Here is a 23,954-nt window from a genome sequence, read left to right as displayed (position 1 = left end):
TGCCTTATCAGTTTTTATTTTATCGGGTATGGCTGTAGGTGACACCCTTCTCTAGAAAAGCAAACTACAAAGTGTCACAGAGAGTACAGATATCCTAAGGTCACTCACACAGTTGTTTCTCCTTTCTTTGCCCCTGAGGAGAACATGAAATCTTTGCTTAATTCTAAACATTCAACAAAATGCATGGACCTCTTGGGAAATAAAAGTAATCAATTTCTTTGTTTTTTCTAGAACAATTTCCCATTTATTAATGTATTCTCTTATATTTCTGACCCAAATTAAGCCCTTTGCAAAAGGGACAACTTACCTCAGGTTCAGTCTGAAAATAGTGTTCTACAATTTTCAAGTATTTAGAAGATTTGCCCCTTCTGATAAGAAGCCATGTTATATAAATAGAAATATGGGAGTGTAGACAGGCACCACATGACAGAGTCCTCTCAGGAGGATTTCTAGGATGTGTATAATCCCGGTATGAAGTGATGATGGGAATAATTCGCCTTTAAAATCCTACAGACTAATTTAAAGGGAGAAGATGCTAACATAGATGCCAGTTGTCTGTAAAGAAGACTTTGTGCAAGGCTGCTCTCTGCTCTGGGAAAACATGAGGCTGCCATGAACAGACTGCATGTCCTAACATCTTACAGTGCTAAACAAACGATGGAGAAAACTGGCCTATTCCACTGGACGCAAGAACCTGCTGATACTTCCACATGGGACATCTTTACAAAACCTGCACCTAGAAATCCACTCAGTGTTCTGCTTTTCAATTTGAATGCATTTTTCTCTTCCATCAACACAGATTCCTGTTGAAAACCAGTAACTGTATAAATAAAGCGGCTGTGTTGTGGACTATCGGGCCGTGTCGAGTAGATTCGAGAAAGTCCTTATGGTCCTCTTGGCATCGTGCCCTCAGCTAAGTTTGTGTTAAATGTTTGACCTGCCACCCTGCTGCCACCATGGTTTTCCATCTCCCTCCAGGACCATGTCACAGCTAGTTGTAATCCAGAGTCAGGGCGTCTTCTCCCAAGGCAAGCCTGAGGGGACAGCCACCCAAGGGACCTGAGGTCAGAGGCCCCGGGATAAACTCATGCCACCTTCCCTGACGCCTCCTCGACGTGTTCACAAGAGTTACGATTTTGACATTCCTGCCTGAGGTCTAAACCCACTTGAGAGCCTTTCTCAGAAGCAGGTTTTGAAGGGGAGAAGAGAAAGGAGGGCACTGGAACAGGAAGGCCTCCGAACAAGAGAGACCTGTGTGTGAAGTAGTCCAGGGCTGCTGGGGGCCACTGGTCAGCTTCTAAACAGTAAAGGGTTAGCATTGCCATTCGAAGGCCACCCCTCAAGAGCCCTAATTTTCTGCCTTGGCTCAGGGCAAATTGCTATTTTCAGGGACAGCGTACCTAAATCAGAATTAGATTTGTGAGTCTTTACTCATATGGATTCCTCTCTAAGTTCCCAAATATCTCACACACTCCCCAAAGAAACTCTTTCTATAATAAATAAAAACAGGTTTGGGGTTTGCAGAATTTTCTGGGGTTTTGGTATTTTTCTCAGCCCAGTTCAGATCAAAGAGGTTATAAAGACGTGGAACCAATCTACGGATCAATGATGAGGAAAACAGCCTCGCCCCCTGCTCCTCGAGTGACACTAGTCACAGATACATCCCGTTGATGAGGTAGTCAGACTCCTCAGACGTGATGGGTCGAGCTTTCTTCAGTCTCTGTTTCACCAGGCGCAGCCGGCAAGCAACCATGAGGAGCAGCAGAGCCGTGATGGCCAAGCCCAGGGCCAGCGGCAGCACCGCACCTGTGAAGCAGGGAGAAGCAAACATGGCGGGTCAGCGATCGGCCACAACGATGCCGCGGTTTCCTGCGGGACAAGCACTTGGTGGGCACTGTTCCAGTTCTTCTGAACCGCTCCAAAAAGCAGGGCCTTGTCCTATTGCCACTTTACAGGGGAGCTAAGTGCACAAGTTACGTCATGGGTCTGAGAGCACGTGGGCTGTGAAGGACAGGTGTCGTGCTCCAACCCACACTTCTTTCAAGCCACATTCTGTACCGAGTTCCTACAACACGTGCATAGCATAGTGGGCCCCAGGGTTGCAGCTGAACACCCCCCCCACCCCGACCCCCACTGCAGCAAACTGAACGGACCGCAGGGAAGACATGGTGCCCAGGGGAGCGGCTTTCAGTCCAGTCAGCGATGACACTGGGGGGTTTGCACCTGAGCAGTCTCTCGGAACAAGTATGGACTCACTCCTGATTTCTTGTACTAGTTAGGGCTTGAAGAAATTCACTTTCTTTTCTAAATCCAGAGACCCTGCCCTCAGCCAGTAAGAACCACTGTTGAGAGCCAACTTCCAACTACGCTGGTGTGATTCCAGCTAAGGGTACTTGGAGAAAACATCTCTCTAGTCCCCTTTCCCCGGGTCTCTCCTGGGGGGTGCGTCCTAGATGCCAGGAGGAGCAGCAGCCTCTTGAGGCCGGCAGAAGTCTGGAAGGGACAGGCTGTGCCCCGGTCGGTGTTCCTGATCAAACTCCGCAAGCCCTATTCTTAGTCTGACTTACTCTGGAGCCAGACCAGGCTTGGAGGTGATATGGTGGAGCTACTTTTAGCTTGCAGGGGTCTTGCCAACCCGTGGAATTAGAGGGATAAAAATGCCCATCGCATAAGCTGGTCCCATAACCTTCCCTCTCGTTCCTTCCCTTACTCAGGCAGCATTCAGTCAGGGCTATGTGCCTGACACAGAGCTGAGTGCTGGTGACCCACAGTAGGCCCGAGCTACAGAGGCCCAGCACTGTCCCAAGTGCCTTTTAAAAAAATGATATGTATATTTTTAAAGACTTATTTATTTAGACAGAGAGAGAGTTTTAAGCAGAATCTACACTCAGTGTAGAGCTGACATGGGGCTCAATCCCATGACCCTGAAAGTCATGATGTGAGCCGAAACCAAGAGTTGGACACCTGATGGACTGAGCCCCACAGGCGCCCGCACTCTTCTAAGCGCTTTATGGTATAAATCATTTCATTCTCACGACCACCATATGAGTTGGCACTGTTATTCTACCCATTTTGCAAATGAAGGAACTAAGACATCAAGAGTGGAGTGACTTGTCTAAGCTTGTAAGGTCGGTGACGGAGCAAGGACAGGGCCCTAGGCTGGGCAGCTCCAGACCTACTACTGTACAGAACTTCTCCAAAAGGGATATGAGATCATGATATTTAATGACTTCAGGTCTGGTAGACAAACGTTGAAATGAAAACATACCATTAAGTACTATAATTACCGTGATAGAATTAGATAGGAAGTGCAGATGTAAAAGGAGTGGTTCATGTATCCGGTTCCTAGGATTTTTGCTCCAGTGCTTTAAATGTATGATGGAGCTTCTTTGGGGGTGGGTTGGGGAGATTAAGTGTATTTTCTGAGATTTTTGGATTGAGATGCTTATACATGTTCCAGGTAGAATTTTCTTAAGGTTTCTGGAATTTTGTTTTAAAGATTTATTTATTTTATTTATTTGAGAGAGAGAGCGAAAGAGAGCATGCCCCCTTGGTAACAGGGGAGAGACAGAGGGATTTTGGGAGAGAGGGAGAGAATCTCATGTAGGCTCCCTGCTGAGTACAGAACCGATATCACAACCCTGAGCTCATGACCTGAGCTGACATCAAGAGTCGGATGCTTAACTGACTGAACCCCCCAGGCGCCCCATAGGTTTCTGGGTTATTTGGACCTTAATATGTGAGAGTCTTTAGTGTCAAGGTCGTGGCTGCAGCCACAAAGTAGAAGAGATTGCCAGAGAGGGAGGGCCACAAGTGAGGCCCTAGGAACCACCAGCATTTAAGAGGGCAGACAAAAGACAACCTAAGAGAACAGGAAGAGATGGATCAGAGAAGTGGCAGGGCAGTCGAGGGAGAGGAGTTTTGGAAACACAGGGAAGAGACTAATTCAAGGAAGCACTTGGCTGAATCAAATGCTAAGAGGTCAAGTGGGGTGAAGCCCGGAGAGGCCAATGGACTTAGCAATCGGAAATTCTTTTCAGGGAGACTGAAGAAGGCATGCTGTTTTGTTTTTATGTGTTGGGAGAGATCTGAAAGTGTCTGCATCTGTTGGGAGAACGAGCCCATAGAGAAATAGATTAAAAACACCTGAGAGTTTATCAATGATGGAGAAATGTACCTGAGAAGATTAGGGGCTTGTATCAAGGTCGGGGGAGACAGACCTTGGAAAGAGAGGACACTATTCCTTTAGTACTGAAGGCAAGGAAGCAGGTGGGTGCATACAGAGGAACGTTCCCCTTTGGGGAAGCGTAGCTGAGGACAATCGATCACTGGGCTTGTTCGGGGCTGGGAAAGGACTAGAGGCTGCACTCCCACATGTGTATGATTTGCATAGGGGTGAGAATCGATGCTTAGGCTGCCGGGAAGGGGGCTGAGCTAGAAGGTCCCAGTCCCAGGGGTGGGGGAGCAGATGCAGCCATGGTAACAACAGAGCAGACATGTACTCTTAGGGAATTTTCTATTTGCCAAGTCAGAGATGAGGTGGCCACACCGTCAAGGTGATTCCTGTTTAATGCTTTGGATGCAAGAAACATGGAATCTCCCACAAAGAACTTGCTAGAATACTGCAAACTATTCTAGACTTTTCAATACTCTTTTGGCATGTTTTCTTCACTGTCTTTAGTTTGGGTATTTGGAGATTTAAAATTTTCTAACCCCTTATGAAACACATCAAGATATAATTTTCTCAAGAGCCAGCTAAGGAGATGAGTCGGGTATTCTGCTCATTTGAGTGGGAGTGATGTTCGTAATACATGACACATAACTGGAACGGGCAGTCAGAACAGAGACTCTCCGCATACAACCAGGCACAGGTGCCAGGCAGGCCTGGTTTCCCCTTATCTGTGCATGGGGGACAGGGCTCTTTTTAGTGAAATACCCAGCGGGCCAGCAGGCCACACAGCATCTAGGTACTTGGGGTCTGATTATTCTGTTGGTTAACGGTTATGCTTTAATGTTGTCCAGATTTTACGAAGAACACCCTGCGGCAAAAAGAAAGCCTTCGGGGCGCCTGGGTGGCTCAGTGGGTTAAGTCGCTGCCTTCGGCTCAGGTCATGATCTCGGGGTCCTGGGATCGAGTTCCACATCGGGCTCTCTGCTCAGAAGAGCCTGCTTCCCTCTCTCTCTCTCTCTCTGCCTGCCTCTCTGCCTACTTGTGATCTCTCTCTGTCAAATAAATAAATAAAAAATCTTTGAAAAAAAAAAAGCCTTCTCCACGTTCAGATCTATAATTTAAGAACCATCTTTCTTTCACCTAAATCTTCTTTTACTAATTAGTTCGTGGGATTTAGGACTAAAACCTACCTTTCTACAAAACTAGGTCAAAAGGGTTTTCTTTCTAGTGAAAAACCACCAAAATCATGGAATTGTGATATTCTTCTTGTACTCACTACACATTCCCTGGACCTCCAACACTCTTTCCTCATACCTGTTGTCTTTGGTCTTTATCGCTGGAGCAGCGGGAGAGAACTAGGTGCTCTAAGATCTCTACTCGTATCACAACCAAGTCAAGCAGAAGAGCCCCCGTTCATCAGGCTCGTCGTATGAGCCACACAGTGTGCTAAATGCTTTCTTCATCCCATTTGTGCTCCCAAACGACTCTGAGGCAGAGACAGTTGTTATCTCCATCCTGCTAATGAGGAGGCTGGGATCCAGAGAGAGAAAATCGCCCGCCCCAGGCCATGGAGTTTAGTGGTGGAGTGAGGGTTTGAACCTTGGCATCAGATTCTAGAGCCTGTATTTTTAACCTCGGTGTAGGAGTATTAATCTTCCCACAGAAATGTTACACCTGGGAAGGAATGTAGCAATAATCTAGTCCAATCAACTTATAAAAGAGGAGCCAAGGTCCAAAGATGTGAGGTCACAAGTTTAAGAGCCCAACCCCGCAGCGTGATCGAGGAGGTGAGAATCCCACGGTTCTTCTGACCACAGGTCTTTTCGTGGACCCTGGCGGCTTCCTCTGATAACTGCAACTGGAGGACCTGTGATTCTGCAGACACTTATACTCGGCAGTGACTTTCCAGGTCACACATTTACCTGTTTCTGGGGCTGGGTGCTCCCCTCCTCCTCCTCCTCGATGGCTCTTGGACTCAAAAATGTAATTTTCCTCTTTTCTGTTCTTCCCTGAGGAACCACGATCTACAGGAAATAAACAGAATGTATATTGAAGGTACAGCAGAAACTTCAGAAAACAGACATGAAAATACAGCTATATTTATTTATTTATTTATTTATTTATTTTTTTTAAAGATTTTATTTATTTATTTGACAGACAAAGATCATAAGTAGGCAGAGAAGCAGGCAGAGAGAGAGGGGGGAAGCAGGCTCCCTGCCAAGCAGAGAGCCCGATGCGGGGCTCGATCTCAGGACCCTGAGATCATGACCTGAGCTGAAGGCAGAGGCTTTAACCACTGAGCCACCCAGGCGCCCCTATTTATTTTTTTTTAGGATGGATTTAAAGGACTTACAGAATTTATTTCTCTAGTAAAGCTAAGTCTGTGTTGGGTACTAGCGCACTAGGTGGCTCCTGTGACCAGTTTAATAATGCAGAGGATGGGGCGGAACAAAACCGGTGGCAGAGGGAGGGGGAGAGGCACGTGGCACAGGAAGCCCTACCCTGACCTGGGAGGAGGAAGGAGGCCTCGGCTCAAAAAGCCAAGGGTAATGTCTGGACTTCACAGAATGGAAGGCAGAAGCAGTCCACAGAGGTTTTCTTTTTTAAAAAATGAACAGAGCGGGCGCCTGGGTGGCTCAGGTGGTTTAAGCATCTGCCTTCGGCTCAGGTGGTGATCCCAGGGTCCTGGGACCCTGCTCTGTGGGGAGCCTGCTTCTCCCTCTGAACCTCCCCTCTCTCATGCTCTCTCATTCTCTCTCTCAAATAAATAAGGTCTTTAAAAAAAAGTGAGCAGTGAGCATACATAGGGCGTTCAAACACGCTCTTTGACTTTCTCACCCAACCCTACTTGGCAGGGGTTCATCGCTTCATGTGCTCTGGTTTGGTCAGAGAGGTTTGGCTCCTGCCCAGGTTCTTTCGAGGAGTAAGTGGGTCACAGGGCTGGGGTTTGGTTTATTTATTTTTACTTTTTTTTTTGAGAGAGAGAGGGAGAGAGAGACGGTGTGAGTGTGCCAGGAAGTGCTGGGAGGTGCAGAGGGAGAGGAAGAGAGAGAATCTTAATCAGCCAAGCCACTCAGGCGCCCCAGGGCTGGGATTTAAATCCAGGTGTATCTAACTGCTTATGGGAGGAAACCAGCCCTTCTGATGTAATAATACTTCGTTAATTGCTTACTCTATTCAGTTAGATGATACTACTGAGAGCGAATAGTGAGAAAGGTCAAATCTTAGGACTTTTATCCCAGGTCTGATGAGCCACAATTGTACCGTTGTATCATCTCCTATCTAGAAATGGACATTTGTGTGCTTATTACATTGACACTATGATGAGGAATGAGCCAGTGGAGTGGCCCTCCTGCTGTGATCACAGGGGAGGCTGTGGGACTATATAACTCTCAGTGACAATATATTAGAAATGATGAATTGACAAGGGGAATTTTACTGAGAAAACCAAATTTTAAAGCTCCTGTACTCATAGGTCATCAACAGGTACATTAGTACTCCTGCCACTGAAACCAGGCGACTTAAACGTAGTATTTACAAAATTCTTTGTAAATTGTTCTACGGGATATGCCTGGATTTACGAAGGATCACAAAAATCAAGAGCTTGATGGAAAATTGTAAGGTTACTGCAGGCACCTACTAGAGCCAGAAAGCCATGGCTTAAACTGATCGTAGCAGTCACAGGCTAACACTGTTAAAGAGAAGGGACTGCAAATACATTTATTTTCATTAAGGCATCCTTGACACTCCTTTTCACTGAGGCCAGCAAGCCATCCATCATGATACAGCACAGAACTTGTCCAGGATTTAGTGTGAAATATCCCTGACTGTGGCCCGCCTCTCTGTCCTCATGGCCACAGCCTTAGGTCTCTGTCACCTTTACTCAAGCACTGCCAGAGCCTCTAACCAGGCGGGATGTGTCTGCAAAGGCTCCTCCTCCAGGAGACTGGGCCAGGTTTGTTCCTAGCCCAGGCCGCCCCAGGCTCCTAGCTTTCTGCGGTCTTTCTCCAGGTTACTCAAAAGGCCCCATCAAGGCCACCTGCATATGGCCAGTAATGTGGGCTGTCCTCCATAAACTCCCGGCCCCAAGAGAATGAAAGACGCGAGGAAGGCATGTGCAATTCCTTGTAGGCCAGCGAATCAGATTTACCTTTCAAGTTAATTGCTATGCTTGTCCGTTTGACTGTGGTGGTGGGAGGCCCACTCCCATCCAGAACCGTGAGGGGAGCAAAAGAGGAATGGCCAGTGGGAGACTATACTCATGGACAAAGGGATGGCTGCCTGGAGCTGTGGAGACCTGTGTCCCAGTAGGATGGGGACAGGGACTACTGAATTTAAGCCACTGGGGCTGGTGGAGCGCTGAGGCTATTGAGAACCTGGGCTGTCCTCCACATGGCAAACTGAGTTCACGACTCCTTTGGATTTTGTGGACCAATTAAAAATTCAAAGTGATTTTTGCAGCCAATTTGGGGTTGTCAATTTTTTATTTTGCCAAATAAAGATATTGAAAGAAATGGCCATTTATGAAGGCCATTGCCTTCACTTCATGATAAAGTGAGGAAATGTGTAAACCCACAGAACATAATACATAAAAAGGACAGCTCTTTAAATGAAATAAATTCAGCCTTATAAAAAAATGGACTGCTTTGTCCTTATTTCTCTCATTTTTGCCATGAATGAATGAAAGGTTTATTATGGGTGGGTACTGTTCCTTCCTCTGCTGTCTTTGGGACTAAATTCGGTTACCCTCCTTCTTGACTCCACTGGTCTGGAAGCCTTATGGGCTTTTGAGGTCCCATATTGCCCTCGAATCCAGACAAGCACCATTCCCTTTGGGTAGCTGGAATCACCTGCTTCCATAATTGTCATTCCCAAACCCATTTGTTCATGCAGTTAACTAGAACCCTTGTTTTTCATGTATTCAAACTCTTTCTGCCCATTGTTCAGAGCACAGTGGAATGTCCACACTTGTTGCAGGCAGGGCCACCTATCCATAAGGCACAATGGGCACAGAGCCTACAAAAATGTTTCAATTTGATTTCCCTCAAAATCACAAAACACAAAAACACAATGCATACGATAATAACACAATCTAGCCTGTATTACATTAATCTCTATACCAACACAGTCATAAAGAGTAATATTTTGGGTATTTTTTTCATGGGCCCAGGGAAGTCAAATGCAGATCTACAAGTAGCCAACCCCGACTTCTCCAGCACCCACTGATCTCTTCCTTCTGAGCTTCTAATGCCCTAATAGAAAGTATTGTGCAAGCAGGTCTTAATGGAACTGTAGCTGTTTCTTGTCTCTGAAACTAACAGAAAAGGTCTTTGAACTCAAAGAGGCTTGCTGCTGAAGTCGTCACCCCACTGGGGCTGGTATGACATGCTGAGTTAAATTACACACTAGCTGTGTGACCTCGTCTAAGTTCTTCACCTCTCTGTGTCTCACTGTCTTCATCCATAAAATGTGGTTAATGATTCCTGCACATCACCAGTTGCTATAAAGACCAAAGAAGCCACAGTGACGGGCACTCAGGAAGTCCTCTCTCCAATAATAAATCTGGCAGTGGGAAGATCACATGGCTGAGAACTCATGTCCTACTTTTTAAAAATAATGAGCCAGGAATAAAAACACCAAAATTTACCAACCTCCAATTCTTTTCAGAGGATTGGCACATTTGTCTTTTACCCAGTAGAAAAATATAAAATAACTACATTCGCAATCCCGCTCCAACCGTCTCTTTCCAATGGAGATGAGTGATACCTCATCCTCATTCTGAGGAGGAACTCGGTACTGGGGCCAGCACTGCACTGTTTTTATTTTTTATTTGAATTAACTGTCTTACAGGCTTGTCGCTCTCTTACCCGTGGTTCCTAGTGAAAGCCACTGCCCTCGAATGCTCCAGCAAAAATTCATCAGGCATGAATAGCTACTGAGAGACGAGATTATGTTTACATACAATGTCTCATGCAATCCTCTAGCAACACTGTGAGAAGATACTATTGTCCTCTCAGAGGCAGGTTGAGAACAGTTAGTTCCCTGCATCCTAGTAACTGGTGGGGCTGGAATTAGAACCCAGGACTAGTCCAGAGTTGGAGCATTTCTACTCAGCCACACTGCTCTCAGAGCCGCAGATCCAAGAACTTGAGAGTTGAGACTGTATTTATTTACTCCTACCTAGGCAAATCAAGATCCCTAGGCAAAAACCACAAACGTAAGTATTTCCTTAGGAAGTCTGAGACAAAGGCCTATTAAGGATGCAGTGGAGAAAGAGGTTAATTGTACTTAGAAAGGGGATCTTGCCTTGGAGATGAGTTCATGTGGAAAACTAGACAAATTCATTCTGCATCTTCAGTTGCCAATGGTGAAGAGTATTTTCTTAGCTGCCCTCACTCCTTAGGGAGAGAAAGCCAGTGCTGTAGGAGGTGGGAGGGATCGGGCATTAGGGAGAGGGCAGCGCACACAGGAGACTTAAGAAGACACAATTGCCACAGACTAGAATTTTCAGGGGATTTGTCCTGCCCAAGTCGGTATTTGAAATGTAAATTTCTGTTTTCTACATTTCAGGGAGGAATTCACTGTCATTTCCCAGACTGATTCACTTTTCCTAGACGCCAATGTATGTAACACCTGAGAGAAATGCTTCACTTCCACGTGTCCTACGGTAGGCTCTAACGAGAGTGGCAAGTCAAAACAAACAAGACAAAGATAGCATTTGCTTCTATAAATAAATTTTCTAATAACCTTTTTAGAAAAGTTAATGTCATAGGAAATCATTTTTCCCTTTTCTGAATGACCTATTGTGTTACACGTACACTCACAGCGTTGCACTCACAGAAGGAGTTGGAAGCTGGATATGAGTTGTTTTAATTTCATTTTCAGTCACCATAGAACATGAAGGCATGTTCTGGAAGGAAGGTGGAAATACCAGCTGGAAAAGTGACTACAATATGGGCTTGCATTCCAGAATGTTCTATGGCTTCCTGCAACCACCTGCCAACTAACACAGACAACAGAATTGTTCTTTGTCACTATTCACTGGCAGAGCACACTGCATGCTGCAAAGTCGGGAAGAGGGAGCTCTCTTCAGGAAATGTTCTGGATCGTTTTAGGATAAGATCTGTCCATTTCCGAAAACAGCTGATTTTCTTGGAGCCCAACAGGCTATTCAGCTATGCTGTTTATCAAGCTCCAACAAATTAAAACTACCTTCCCAGAAATGTTGTTTCATAGTTTCAGGATGTTTTCTTAATAAGAAAAGAGTCCAGCATAATGAAAAGATGAAATACCCACAAAAAATACGGCGTACATGAAAAAAAAAAAAAAAACCCTTTGAATACCACTTATAAGGATAACCTCTCTGGATAAAACACATCCCGCAATAAATCAAAGGTCACAGTTGCTCCCTGAAGCTATCGCCAAAAAGAAGCTGAAGGGCGAGGCTTTGGCACATTTGGGGGAGGGGAATGTGAGAAAGTGCGGGCCGAGCCCCACGTGACCCTACAGAAACCGCGCACTCCCCCAAGTCGGTGCTCCCTCTGGATCTTTTTTTTTTTTTTTTAATTTAAGATTATATTTATTTATTTGACAGAAAGAGACACAGCGAGAGAGGGAACACAAGCAGGGGCAGAGGGAGAGGGTGAGGGAGAAGCAGGCTTCCCGCTGAGCAGGTCGTCTGTCTTGGGGCTCGATCGGGACGCTGGGATCATGATCCCAGCTGAAGGCAGACGCTTAACAACTGAGCCACCCAGGCGCCCCCATCTGGATCCTTAGGGAATCTGGCTGGGCTGGACATGAATCCTCCAGTTTCAAAAAAACCCGGACTCACTGTAAACGTGGATCCACCACTTTTCTAGCACTCTGCAATGCTGGGGACCAGATTTCTTTCCTCCGGCTGGGCCAGAGAGAAGACCTGAGCACCCAGGGGACAGGCTCTGCAGACATAGGCACAGCGAACAATCCAGCCATTGAGTCTCTGCGTGCTGCACAGGCCGCGCCGGGACGCTGTGCAGTCCCTGCCCCAGCGCGGAGGGCACAGAGCCGGCGTTCCCCGCCTAACCCAGTGTTTGCACACATCTTTGGTTTTATCCTTAGTAACATGCTTAGGAGAAATTCCTTTTAAAAAGATTTTATTTATTTGACAGAGAGAGAGAGAGAGAGAGAGAAATCAAGAGAGAGAAAAAGCAGAGGGAGTGGAAGAGGGAGAAGCAGGCTTCCCACTGAGCAGGGAGTCTGATGCAGAGCTCCATCCCAGGACCCTGAGATCATGACCTGAGCTGAAGGCAGATGCTTAATGAATGAGCCACCCAGGTGCCCCAGAAATTCCCAATTGTGAGATAACTGAATCAGGACAGATGCAGATTTAATGCTTTAGAACCTGCCCTCTAGAAGATTGTACTAAATTTTTAAAAAAGATTTATTTATTTTAGAGCGAGTGCTCGCAGAGGGGAGGGGCAGAGGGAGAGAGAGAGAGAGAGAGTCTTAAGCAGATTCCCCACTGAGAGGGGAGCCCTGGCAGGGCTTGATCTCAGAGTCCTGAGATTACCACCGGAGCAGAAACCAAAACCAAGAGTCGGTGTCTTCATGGAAGCTGCCACCCAGGCACCCGTGACTGTACTAATTCTAATCCCACCCAAAGTGCGTGAGTCTTCTTTCTCTGAGCTTCGTACAGTAATTATATTTTTTCACCTTGCTAATGTGACACAGGAAAAACTGCATTTCATTACTTTCTGTACTACGTTATCGCTGTTAATCCTAGTTTATCTTTAACATACCTTCAATGAGTTAAATTTCTTTTATCCTCACAACATATCTATGGGGGAAGGAAGTGGCAGAAAATTTAACTTGTCCATTTGTATCATACTAGCTGATGATCCTTAAAAAACCCAGGCACAGGTTGCCAACAATGGTGCATTTAAAAATCTATTTACATTATGCTGGGTAGAGGATAAGTTACCTTGCATGAAATCAGACGCTAGTGTGGGGGTCTTAGGGATGGGGAGGGAGGAGATAGTTGCCTTCTCAACAAACCGTGTGTTGAGAGGGCCCTTTCAAACATTCACAAAGTTCTGTCCTTCTCTTCCCACTTTCTCCACCCTGGACTTTTCAAATACTGTGTTTTCTTTCTTCACCCATTCCAACCCACCTACCCTCTAACACCCATCAGTTTGTTCTCTGTATTTATGAATCAGTTTTTTTGGGTGTTTGTTTCTTGAAAAAGTTTTTGTTTTTGATGGATATGTAATAACACACAAATATACTCCTGAGAAAAATAAAAGTTTTGTAAACATAATATGTTCCTAATTTTGTTAAAAGTGAATACTCAGTGGGTTAAGCTGCTGCCTTCGGCTCGGGTCATGATCTCAGGATCCTGGGATCGAGTCCCGCATCGGGCTCTCTGCTCAGCGGAGAGCCTGCTTCCCTTCCTCTCTCTCTGCCTGCCTCTCTTGTGATTTCTCTGTCAAATAAATAAAATCTTTAAAAAAAAAAAAAAAAAAAAAAAAAAAAAAAAAAAAAAAAAAAAAAAAAAAAAAAAAACAGAAATGATAAATGAATTCAGTAAATTTGTGGGATACAAAATTAATATACAGAAATCTGTTGCATTTCTATATATTAATAATGAAATAAAAGAAAGAAAAATTTCTAAAAATCCTATTTACAATTGAACCAATAAGAATAAAATATCTAGGAATAAACAATCTAGGAGGTGAAAGATTTGTCTGAAAATTATAAAAGGCTGATGAAAGAAACTGATGATACAAACAAATCGAAAAACATTCCATGTTCATGGATTGGAAGAACCAATATCGTGAAAATGTCTATACTACCTAAAGCAATCCAGATTTAAGGCAATCCCTACCGAAATACCAATAGCATTTTTCACAAAACTAGAACAAATAATCCTAAAATTTATATGGAACCACAAAAAAATCCCAATGTTGTAGGATTGCAAAAGCAATCTTGAGATGTTGTAGGATTGCAAAAGCAATCTTGAGAAAGAACAAAGCTGGAGGTATCACAATCTTAGATTTCAAGATATATTACAAAGCTGTAGCAATCAAAATAGTATGGTACTGGCATAAAAATAGACACATAAGTCAATGGAACACGATAGAAAATCAAAAACTAAAGCCACGGGCGCCTGGGTGGCTCAGTGGGTTAAAGCCTCTGCCTTCGGCTCAGGTCATGATCCCAGGGTCCTGGGATCTAGCCCCACATCAGGCTCTCTGCTCCGCAGGGAGCCTGCTTCCTCCTCTCTCTCTGCCTGCCTCTCTGCCTAGTTGTGATTTCTGTCAAATAAAAAAACAAAACAAAACAAAAAAAAAACTAAAGCCACAACTGTATGGTCAAAGGAAGCAAGAATATACAATGGGGAAAAGATAGTCTTTTCAATAAACGGTGTTGGAAAAACTGGACAGACACATACAAAAGAAGGAAACTGGACCACTTTCTAACACCACACACAAAAATAAACTCAAAAAGGATTAAGGACCTAAATGTGAGATCTGAAACCATAAAACCCCTAGAAGAAAACATAGGCAGTGATTTCTTTAATGTCAGCTGTAGAAACATTTTTCTAGATATGTCTCCTCAGGCAAGGGAGACAAAACAAAATTAAAGTATTGGGACTACATCAAAGTAAAAAACTTTTGCACAGCAAATGAAACCATCAATAAAATGACAAGGCAACCTACTGAATGGGAGAAGATATTTGCAAATGATATATCCAGTAACGGGTTAATATCCAAAATATATAAAGAACTTAATAAGCCTAACACCAAAAAACCCCCACCAAGAAACAAAAAACAACCTGATTAAAAATGGGCAGAAGATCTAAAAAGACATTTTTCCAAAGAAGATATATAAATAATCAACAGATACATGAAAAGATGCTCAACACCACTAACCATCAGGGAAATGCAAATCAAAACCACAATGAGCTCTTGCCTCACACCTGAACACAAAAAACAAGCAATGCAAGTGTTGACGAGGACGTGGGGAAAAAAGAATCTTTGTATACTGTTGGTGGCAATGTGAGCTGGTAAAATCACTATGGAAAACAACATGGAGTTACCTCAAAAAATTAAAAACAGAATTACCATATGATCTAGTAATTCCACTACAGGGGTATTTACCCAAAGAAAACAGAACACTAATTTAAAAAAGATACACGAGCCCCTTTGTTTACAACAGCATTATTTACAACAGCCAAGATATGGAAGCAGCCCAAGAGCCCTTCTGTAGCTGAATGGATAAAAAAGAGGTGGTATTTATACACAATGGAATATTACTCAGCCATAAAAAAGAGTGAAATCTTGTCATTTGCAACGATGTGGATGGACCTAAAGGGTATTAGGCTAGGTGAAAGAAGTCAGACAGAAGAAGACAAATACCACAGGATTTCACTTGTTGAAATTAAGAAACAAAACAAAGAAAAAAAGGAAACAAAGCCAAAAAACCATATTCTTAAATACAGAGAACAAACCGGTGGCTGGCAGAGGGGAGGGGTCTAGGAGTTCCGGTGAAATAGGTGAAGGGGACTGAGAGCACACTTATCATGAGGAGCACTGAGTAATGCAGAGAATTGTTGAATCACTCTATTGCGCACCTGAAACTAGAACACTGTGTATTAATTATACTAAAAAAAGTGAATAAATGTGCATATGGGGCACCTGGGTGGCTCAGTGGGTTAAGCGGCTGCCTTCAGCTCAGATCGTGATCCCAGGGCTTGGGATCGAGCTCCGCATCAGGCTCCTTGCTCGGAAGGAGAGCCTGCTTCTCCCTCTCCCTCTGCCTCCTGTTCCCTTACTTGTGCTCTATCTCTCTGTGAAATGAATAAATAAAATCTTAAAAAACAAAGTGTGTACATATGTGCATAAATTGAAGTGACCAGAAAAAATGTAACAAAAGTGATTTATTTTTTTTATATTTTTCTGTAGTTTTCAAATTTTCTACAGTAAATATGTATTACTTTAATAGTTAGGAAGAACAATACATATTATAAATATGTGATTATATTATAACATAATGTATAATATAACATAGTAACTGGACATTAAATCTCTCTGCATCTGTGAAACTCCATTCCTTACATCTTTATAACCAAAGTCAGAGGCCTATTATCAAAAAGGACAACGCAGAGACTGCAAGTTCTTTTCAAACTGAGTGCCAGCTCCCATCCAGTGGTGGTGTAGCCTGGAGCACTGTTTTCAAAGAAATTCTGAGGCTGAGTGCTCACTGCCCAGGAGACAACGCTGGGATCGGGGAGCACTCTGGCCTGGATACCAGCACAAGAATCAGGCTGTGGATCATTCCCGAAGCTCTCTCAGGGCTATGGGGGCTTAGAGGTTGTCTGCTTGAAATCACTTACTGACTGGTGAGGAAAGAGGCCCAGAGTATGAAGCAGCTTGCTCAAGGTTCTAAAGGCCAAGCCAAGACTAGACCCAAATTAAGGAGACATGGGCTTTGGTTTCCTCTGTCTTCCCCTAATCCACTCACGCCCACGTGAGCCTCTCTACCACAGAGACCCTGTGAGAACTCCTCTGTCCTATCCACCAGCTCTTCAGCCCTTCCCTGCTGCCTAGAGCACAAGTCTCCCCTAACTGTGGCCTCGAGGTTGGGGGTCGGGGTTGCGGGGTGGGGGGTTGTCTTCTCCATTCATACCTTCCATTCTGGGAAAAGGGACTACAAGGCTTGGCTGGACTGACTGATTTGCCCAGCAGGTGGCAGTACCAACAAGGGAGAGACCCAACGCAGGGGCACGGAAAGCACCTAAATCTAAGCCCAAAGCGGAAAGTTTTGTGTAGATGCTCTTGTGCATAAGCAATGAATCTTGGAATATTGAAAAAATAAAATAAAATTAGAAGTGGCCCCCCAAAATAAATAAGTAAACAATAGTTTACTTAATTATTATACAATAAGTTTACTTACTTATTATACAAAATAAATAAGTAAAAAATAGTAGATAAACAAAAGATTGGAGGGTGCCTGGGAGGCTCAGTGGGTTAATGCCTCTGCCTTCGGGTGGCTCAGGTCGTGATCTCAGGGTCCTGGGATCAAGCCCCGCACCAGGCTCTCTGCTCAGCAGGGAGCCTGCTTCCCTTCCTCTCTCTCTGCCTGCCTCTCTCATGATCTCTGTCTGTCAAATAAACAAATAAATAAATAATCTTAAAAAAAACCAAAAGATTGGAAAGAAATATCCCAAAATATTAAAAGTTGTTTTTAGTAAAGGGTGGTATTTTAAGTCATTTTCCTTTTTTATTATTTGCATCATCTGCAACGAACAAAAAATTTTCATCAAGAAGTTCTTAAAATAGTGACGGATTATTTCCATATAATGTAGGCAGAATTGGGAGTACTGAGAAGGCATTTACAAATGCGTACAGAAATGTGATCTTCTATATTTCTGTCTATGTCATCAACAAATACAAACGTGCAAAACTAAATTTAAGATGATAGAATGCTAATCCTTCAGTGGTGTGAATATATTTAAAATTCTTATTAGCCTTATTAGAAAATACAAAAAATTACAGATTTAGTTAAATTGGGGACAAAACACTGAATTGCTGGCACATGCAACCATTTCCATGTGACATATATTTTCATCACATTCACTTGCTTAGTGTGAAAAGGAATTACATGGATGCATAGGGGTTATGCTGTTTCATCTCAAAATAACCTAAAATTTGGGGCGCCTGGGTGGCTCAGTGGGTTAAAGCCTCTGCCTTCAGCTCAGGTCATGATCTCAGGGTCCTGGGATCGAGCCCCACATCGGGATCTCCGCTTGGCGGGGAGCCTGCTTCCCCCTCTCTCTCTCTACCTGCTTCTCTGCCTACTTGTGATCTCTCTCTCTCTCTCTGTCAAATAAATAAATAAAATCTTAAAAAAAAATAACCTAAAATTTAACACTTAGGGCATTTGTTTCCTTAATACAGGTGTTGAAATTTCCTAATTCTAGCTTATTTACTAATAAATGTGCTGGTCTCTCCGGAATATGCATGAATGTATGAATGTATTTAGTAGGTATTCCTTACTATAAATAACCAGTGCAAATAGATTTTTTTTCCTTTTTGGCCAAATTCTTCATTTTAACTCTCTTCTTCTTGTATTTCCTAAACACTCATCAAATATAACCTTAATTTTTTTAAAGATTTTATTTATTTGTCAAAGAGAGAGAGAGCACAAGTAGGCAGAGTGGCAGGCAAAGGCAGAGAGAGAAGCAGGTTCCCCACTGAGCAAGGACCCCGATGTGGGACTCGATCCCAGAACCCTGGGATCATGACCTGAGCTGAAGGCAGCGGCTTAACTGACTGAGCCATGCAGGTGCCCCAAATATAACCTAAATTTTGAAGACAAGTGTCACTGTAGAAAATAGTTTGTGGAGCACCTGCTTAAGGTCCTTACCTGGTATCACAAGACTGGTTTGACTCTCTGGTCCCTCAAACATGGAATGATTCCTCTTCTCCGTGTTTGATAATGCTGGTGGCTGGTTTTGGACTGGGACTTTCAGGGACTTTTCCAAGAAGGAGCTTCCTGCTGCATCTTTGCTTGGTCCTGTGGTTCTAGGCTGGGCAGTTGCTGTGTGGGTCACCATCTTCCGGTCAAGGCTCACTGGAACATGGAAGAGCTACTGTTGGTTGTTGGGTTTCTTTTCTACACTAACTAAAACCACTAAATTTGGTGGGGGCGCCTGGTTAAGTGGGTGACTCTTGGTTTTAGCTCAGGTCACGATCTCAAGGTCATATGATAGAGCCCCATGTTGGGCTCTGAGCTCAGTGGGGAGTCTACTTACCTCCTTCTCCCTCTGTACCTCCCCCTTCCTCTCTCGCTCTCAAATAAATAAATAAATAAATCTTTCAAAAAAAAAACCCAACAACCTTAAATTTACTGTAGATTTAGTCATGGGTATTTGGGAATAATAATCATCTAAGGCATGTCAGAGCCCCATAAAAAACTTCTCTCTCTCCAATGGGTAAATTGTTTTCTCTTCTCTTCCCATAATTGACTTTCTAAATGTCATCCATATATCGACAAAAACAAAGCTTAAACCTAAGGTTTTGAGATTATACATCCCTCTTCAAACCAGCACCTTCATTACACTTTCTGAAGCTTCCTTCTTTCTTGTGGTGTCCTTTTGTGTAGGTAGATGACATTATAAGATGGATTTATAGTCCTGACTTAGGCACACCCAGTACACCGTAAATTTTCAAAAAAAATTTATTAAAACAAAATCCTAACTCACTTCAGTTTTTTAAAAAATATTTTATTTATTTGACAGACAGAGATCACAAGTAGGCAGAGAGGCAGGCAGAGAGGGGGAAGCAGGCTTCCTGCTGAGCAGAGAGCCCAATGCAGGGCTCGATCCCAGGACCCTGAGATCATGGCCTGAGCTGAAGGCAGAGACTTAACCTCTTGAACCACCCAGGCATCCCAACTCACCTTAGTTTTTTAAAAAACCATACCCTTTTTTTAAAAGATTTTATTTATTTATTTATTTGACAGAGAAAGAGAGACAGTGAGAGAGGGAACACAGCAGGGGGAGTGGGAGAGGGAGAAGGAGGCTTCCTGCTGAGCAGGGAACCCGATGTGGGGCTCGATCCCAGGACCCTGGGATCATGACCTAAGCTAAAGGCAAACACTTAATGACTGAGCCACCCAGGTGCCCCTAAAAACCATATTCTACACAGCTTTTTTAGGATGGGGAAGAATCTTTTAGAAAACCGAAAGCAATTTTTGAAAAAGGTAAGCAATATAAAAAGTTTGACATTTAGAACCCAGATTAAGACTCCTACTAAATGCTCACTTAATTTAAGGCCTAGCTTATTCACATGAAGTTATACCTGAAACTGGGTAGAAAAAGAGCAATAGTGAGTTTGCATTTTATTATAAGAATACAGACATCCCTTCTCCCCCGCTGCCTGAAAAGGCCATGCAGCTGACTCACACTTTTGGCAGAAAGCCTCATCAGACCCATCAGGACACTGCTCCACTCCATCGCAAGCCAGCGTGATGTCAATGCAACAGCCGTCGTCACAAAAGAAGTGGTAGCGTGAGCAAACCTTCAGGCATCCTGTTTACAAACAGTCTCATGTTACAGGAATGTGGGAACAGTCAGCACTTCACCATGTTCTGTGTTTTGATTCACAAAGACAAAATGTACAGTAAAATGCTTTGGGGTCTAGAGATGCAAATAATGGGGAGACACGTAACAGTGTGAGCTGGAGCAACAGGTGTCTAGATAGTGAAAGGTATCTCCTTGACCTCCTGGCTATGTTCTGAGGCACCACCATGGGCTCTTGTCTCAGCGCCATTTTCCAGGCAACAGTGCCTAAGAGGTGCGAGCAGAGGAGTAGCCCCTCTGGGTTTCTGCAGCCAGCCCTGGCTTTGCTCCCTCAGGGCTCTCCCTCTGCATTCCTTCGTTCATCCCATCATCTCTGTGGGCCTCCTAAAGCTCTTACCTAGCCAGCTTAATTAGAGACACCATCTTACACATGCTATGTCTCGTCTTGTTTCCTAAGTAATAATTTTTGCTGAAATTAACTTTCTACTATTGAACCCTGTTTGTTGACTCTCATATATCCTTGGTGCTCTCAAGAATAGTCAAGATCTTTAGTTACTAGCTGGTACAAATTTGTTTTCCTTAAATAAGACAAGCGGTCTCCAAAAAATTGTCCAAAAAATTGCCTCCCTTTTGGAGCTTTTAGGAGTTTTTAATCTACAGTGTGATTCATGGGAGTTACCTGTATTTTCCTAAAAGACATTCCTTCACTCCACATTAAGCCAACTTTGCCAGACTTAGCTATACAACAACTGCAGGACAACTTTCACTCTGGTTAATGCAGACTAAAGTTTATCAGGTTAGTAACTCTAATGGAACTTCATAATTTCCCAGGTACAGGAGGAGTTAGACAATTCTCTCAGGACATGGGAGCGTAGTAGATGATGATATTCTACTGAAACAAATGGTTGAGCCCAGGTGAAATCCTGGATACATATTCCTTTGGAAGGCAGTTAAATTAGGGCCTGGGAAAGAAATCCCTCTGGGTACAAGGCAGTTTGAAAATACCTTGACCCAGAAGGAAGAAGAGAAGAAATGGTGTAGAAGCTCCTGAGAAAGAAAAGGAAGCAAAGAGCTTCAGTTATGACCAAGGATTTCGGCCCAGAAGGGGGAAATTCCTTCTGTTCCAGGAAAGGAGCTTAGAAAAAAAGTGAAGGGGAACTAGGTTACCCTGAATACCAAGCAGGATATAGCTACTACTCACATTGTTAAGATCATGACACGAAAATCCCAAATATCATAGGTTTTATTTATTCATTTGTAGTTTGGGAGACAGATTGGTATTTGGTATTCATTTCTAGATTAGTGGTCTCTAATTTTTTTTGACTGCCCATCTGATCAATACATATAGTATTACATATTATACATATTGGTAAATACACATCTCCACCTAGAAATAATATGCATATACTACTATACTAACATATTAAACACATTAAAAAATACTAAAAATTTAAAGGAGAAGACAAAAAATTATTAAAAATATAAACTCAGGTGTCTTCTTTTCCATCCTAAAGATGTCTATCCCTGGGGGATCTTCTTTGGAGACCACTAATCTAGATCATACTGGAGGTGTTTGTTGGCTTGGCATTTGAAGAGATGATTTTCCCTCAAGCTTGAAAACATGCAGCCTCTATATCCAAAGTCAATCACATTATTATCACATAAGCAGGGGTACATGCTTGTCTGTTTCCCTCAGAAGGTGCACCCTTGGTTACCATTACAACTGGATTATTAACTTCAAGGCCACTGCATATATAACAGAGGGGAGAGAAACACCTCTCTATCCCCACTCTGGTTTTTAGGGTCTCTGTGTGGTGTTTTTTCACTTTAGTTCATAGTATGTCACTCCAGTCTAGCGGGAGAGCAATTCCAGACAGCAGTTAATAACACAGCCATTCTTTTTTATTTTCTATATAAAATTACATACATAAGACCTATATCCAAGTGGTCTTTCAGTAATCAAAAGTGATTCATGTAACTTTCTGCCACTTCAAATACATTTTATTATCATCTCGGAGAAAGGCCAGAAATGGACAACTGGTAATTTACCTTTGGAGCCCTAGGAAATTGGTCTGAGCAAATAAGCCAGGCAAATGCCAGGCTGGTGCAGCGTTGGTCATCGCCTGGGACCTGTGCTTGTATCCCTTTCTCCCTCCCAGGCACCTTGGTTGTACAGAAGCAATCCCTTTCCAACTTCTGTAGGGAGAGCAGGGTATTCCTGCCTTCCTCCTGTGAGCTCTTGACTCGCTCTCTATGCAGGTGACCTTGGATCCCAGGATGACAGCATCTGGGTTCCGCGGTCCTCCACAGGGAGTGAGTGGCCCTAGCTGAGGCCGGGTTTCCAATGGCCCTGTTGCAAGCCTAGCACGCCAAGGTACCCAAAAATGTTTTCATTTTTCAGAGTTTATTTATTTATTTATTTATTTTAGTAATCGCTCCACCCAATGTGGAGCTCAAATCCATGACTCTGAGATTAGGAGTCACACACTCTTCCAACTGAGCCAGCCAGGTGCCCCTCAAAAACATTCTGAGTAACTGTCAAGCTCTCCTTTGCGGCTGCACTAAGTCAGTGACCTGGCTGGCATCTGGGCTGGCTCGGATTCCCGACCTGGACGCTCCTCGTACTTGCCATCATGGCTTCAGAGGGCGGCAGTGGCCAGGAGCTGGGTGCCATGCCAGTGCCCAGGCAGTCACCCTCCTTCCTCCAGGGACACTGGAACCTGGGCTGGACGGGGAGTCAGCCAGCCAGAATCAGGATGTTACTTGTGCTCTCTGTCCCTGTGGAAGGCAAATGATTAAGGTTGCCAAGTTCTCAGGATTATAAAATCTTGCTTTGTTTCCAGTAAGCATACTGACTTATGTAGGTTGGAAGACAAGACTGGTGATGTACAGTCATTTTCCAATCTTTTTACCCCTATTCCAACTGCTGGCTTAATTACCATCTAATTACTGAATAATCAGGGATGGCAAAGACATGGCTAGTGACCATGAAGGCTCACTACGTTGGGGAGGGTCTGGGGCTGGGTCTACGGAGCACGCCTCCATCTGCCCAGGGTCTAGCACAGCCCGGCACACCCCGTATTCCTGCAGACACTGAGAGTAGCTGCAGACCGAAGGACAAGACCCTTAGATACACACTTATCTGTGCATTTCTCCAGTAGGGAGTTGTGGGGGGTTTCCCTCTGCAATACTTCTTCTTTAATGCTCTCAAGTTCCGTACATATATTTGTTTTTTTTGTTTGTTTTGTTTTTAAGATTTTATTTATTTATTTGACAGACAGAGATCACAAGTAAGCAGAGAGGCAGGCAGAGAGAGAGGAGGAAGCAGGCTCCCCGCTGAGCAGAGAGCCCGATACGGGGCTCGATCCCAGGACCCTGAGATCATGACCTGAGCCGAAGGCAGAGGCTTTAACCCACTGAGCCACCCAGGCGCCCCTCGTACATATATTTCTTAAACTTGATAAGCTAATCTTAGAAACATAGATGTTGGGGAAAGTAAGAAACATAGATAAATGAGAAGAGCAAGCTTATGTTGTGCAACAGAGTGTGAGACCCATCACATATATGTAAAGCTATATTATTAGTGTATCTGTGTAATGTGTCCATGAAAAATTTTTAATAGTCCTTTTAAATTGACACACAATTTAAAAGGACTATTAAAATCTTTAATTTTAATTTGTTTTAAATACGCTTCTTAGCTGCACTCTCTGAACATACATA

General features: G+C 43.7%; 1 protein-coding gene across 2 annotated transcripts in view; it reads right to left on the bottom strand.

The window, feature by feature from the left end:
• The window catches only part of LRP11 (LDL receptor related protein 11), a 47,316-nt gene continuing 23,362 nt past the window's right edge, over positions 1-23,954 (bottom strand). The window contains exons 4-7 of one of the 2 annotated variants that reach the window (XM_046006827.1): positions 20,118-20,243; positions 18,578-18,784; positions 6,094-6,195; positions 1-1,806 (exon numbers count right to left, since the gene is read on the bottom strand). In XM_046006827.1, the coding sequence (XP_045862783.1) occupies positions 1,652-1,806; positions 6,094-6,195; positions 18,578-18,784; positions 20,118-20,243 (590 nt within the window). In that variant the 3' untranslated portion in view covers positions 1-1,651. The remainder of the gene's footprint in view (positions 1,807-6,093; positions 6,196-18,577; positions 18,785-20,117; positions 20,244-23,954) is intronic. The other variant, XM_046006828.1, reaches the window with a different exon arrangement.

This window comes from Meles meles, chromosome 5 (assembly GCF_922984935.1).
Source record: "Meles meles chromosome 5, mMelMel3.1 paternal haplotype, whole genome shotgun sequence".
Taxonomy (NCBI): domain Eukaryota; kingdom Metazoa; phylum Chordata; class Mammalia; order Carnivora; family Mustelidae; genus Meles; species Meles meles.
The sequence above is the reverse complement of the archived record's forward strand: the minus strand, read 5'-3'. Positions and strand labels throughout refer to the sequence as shown.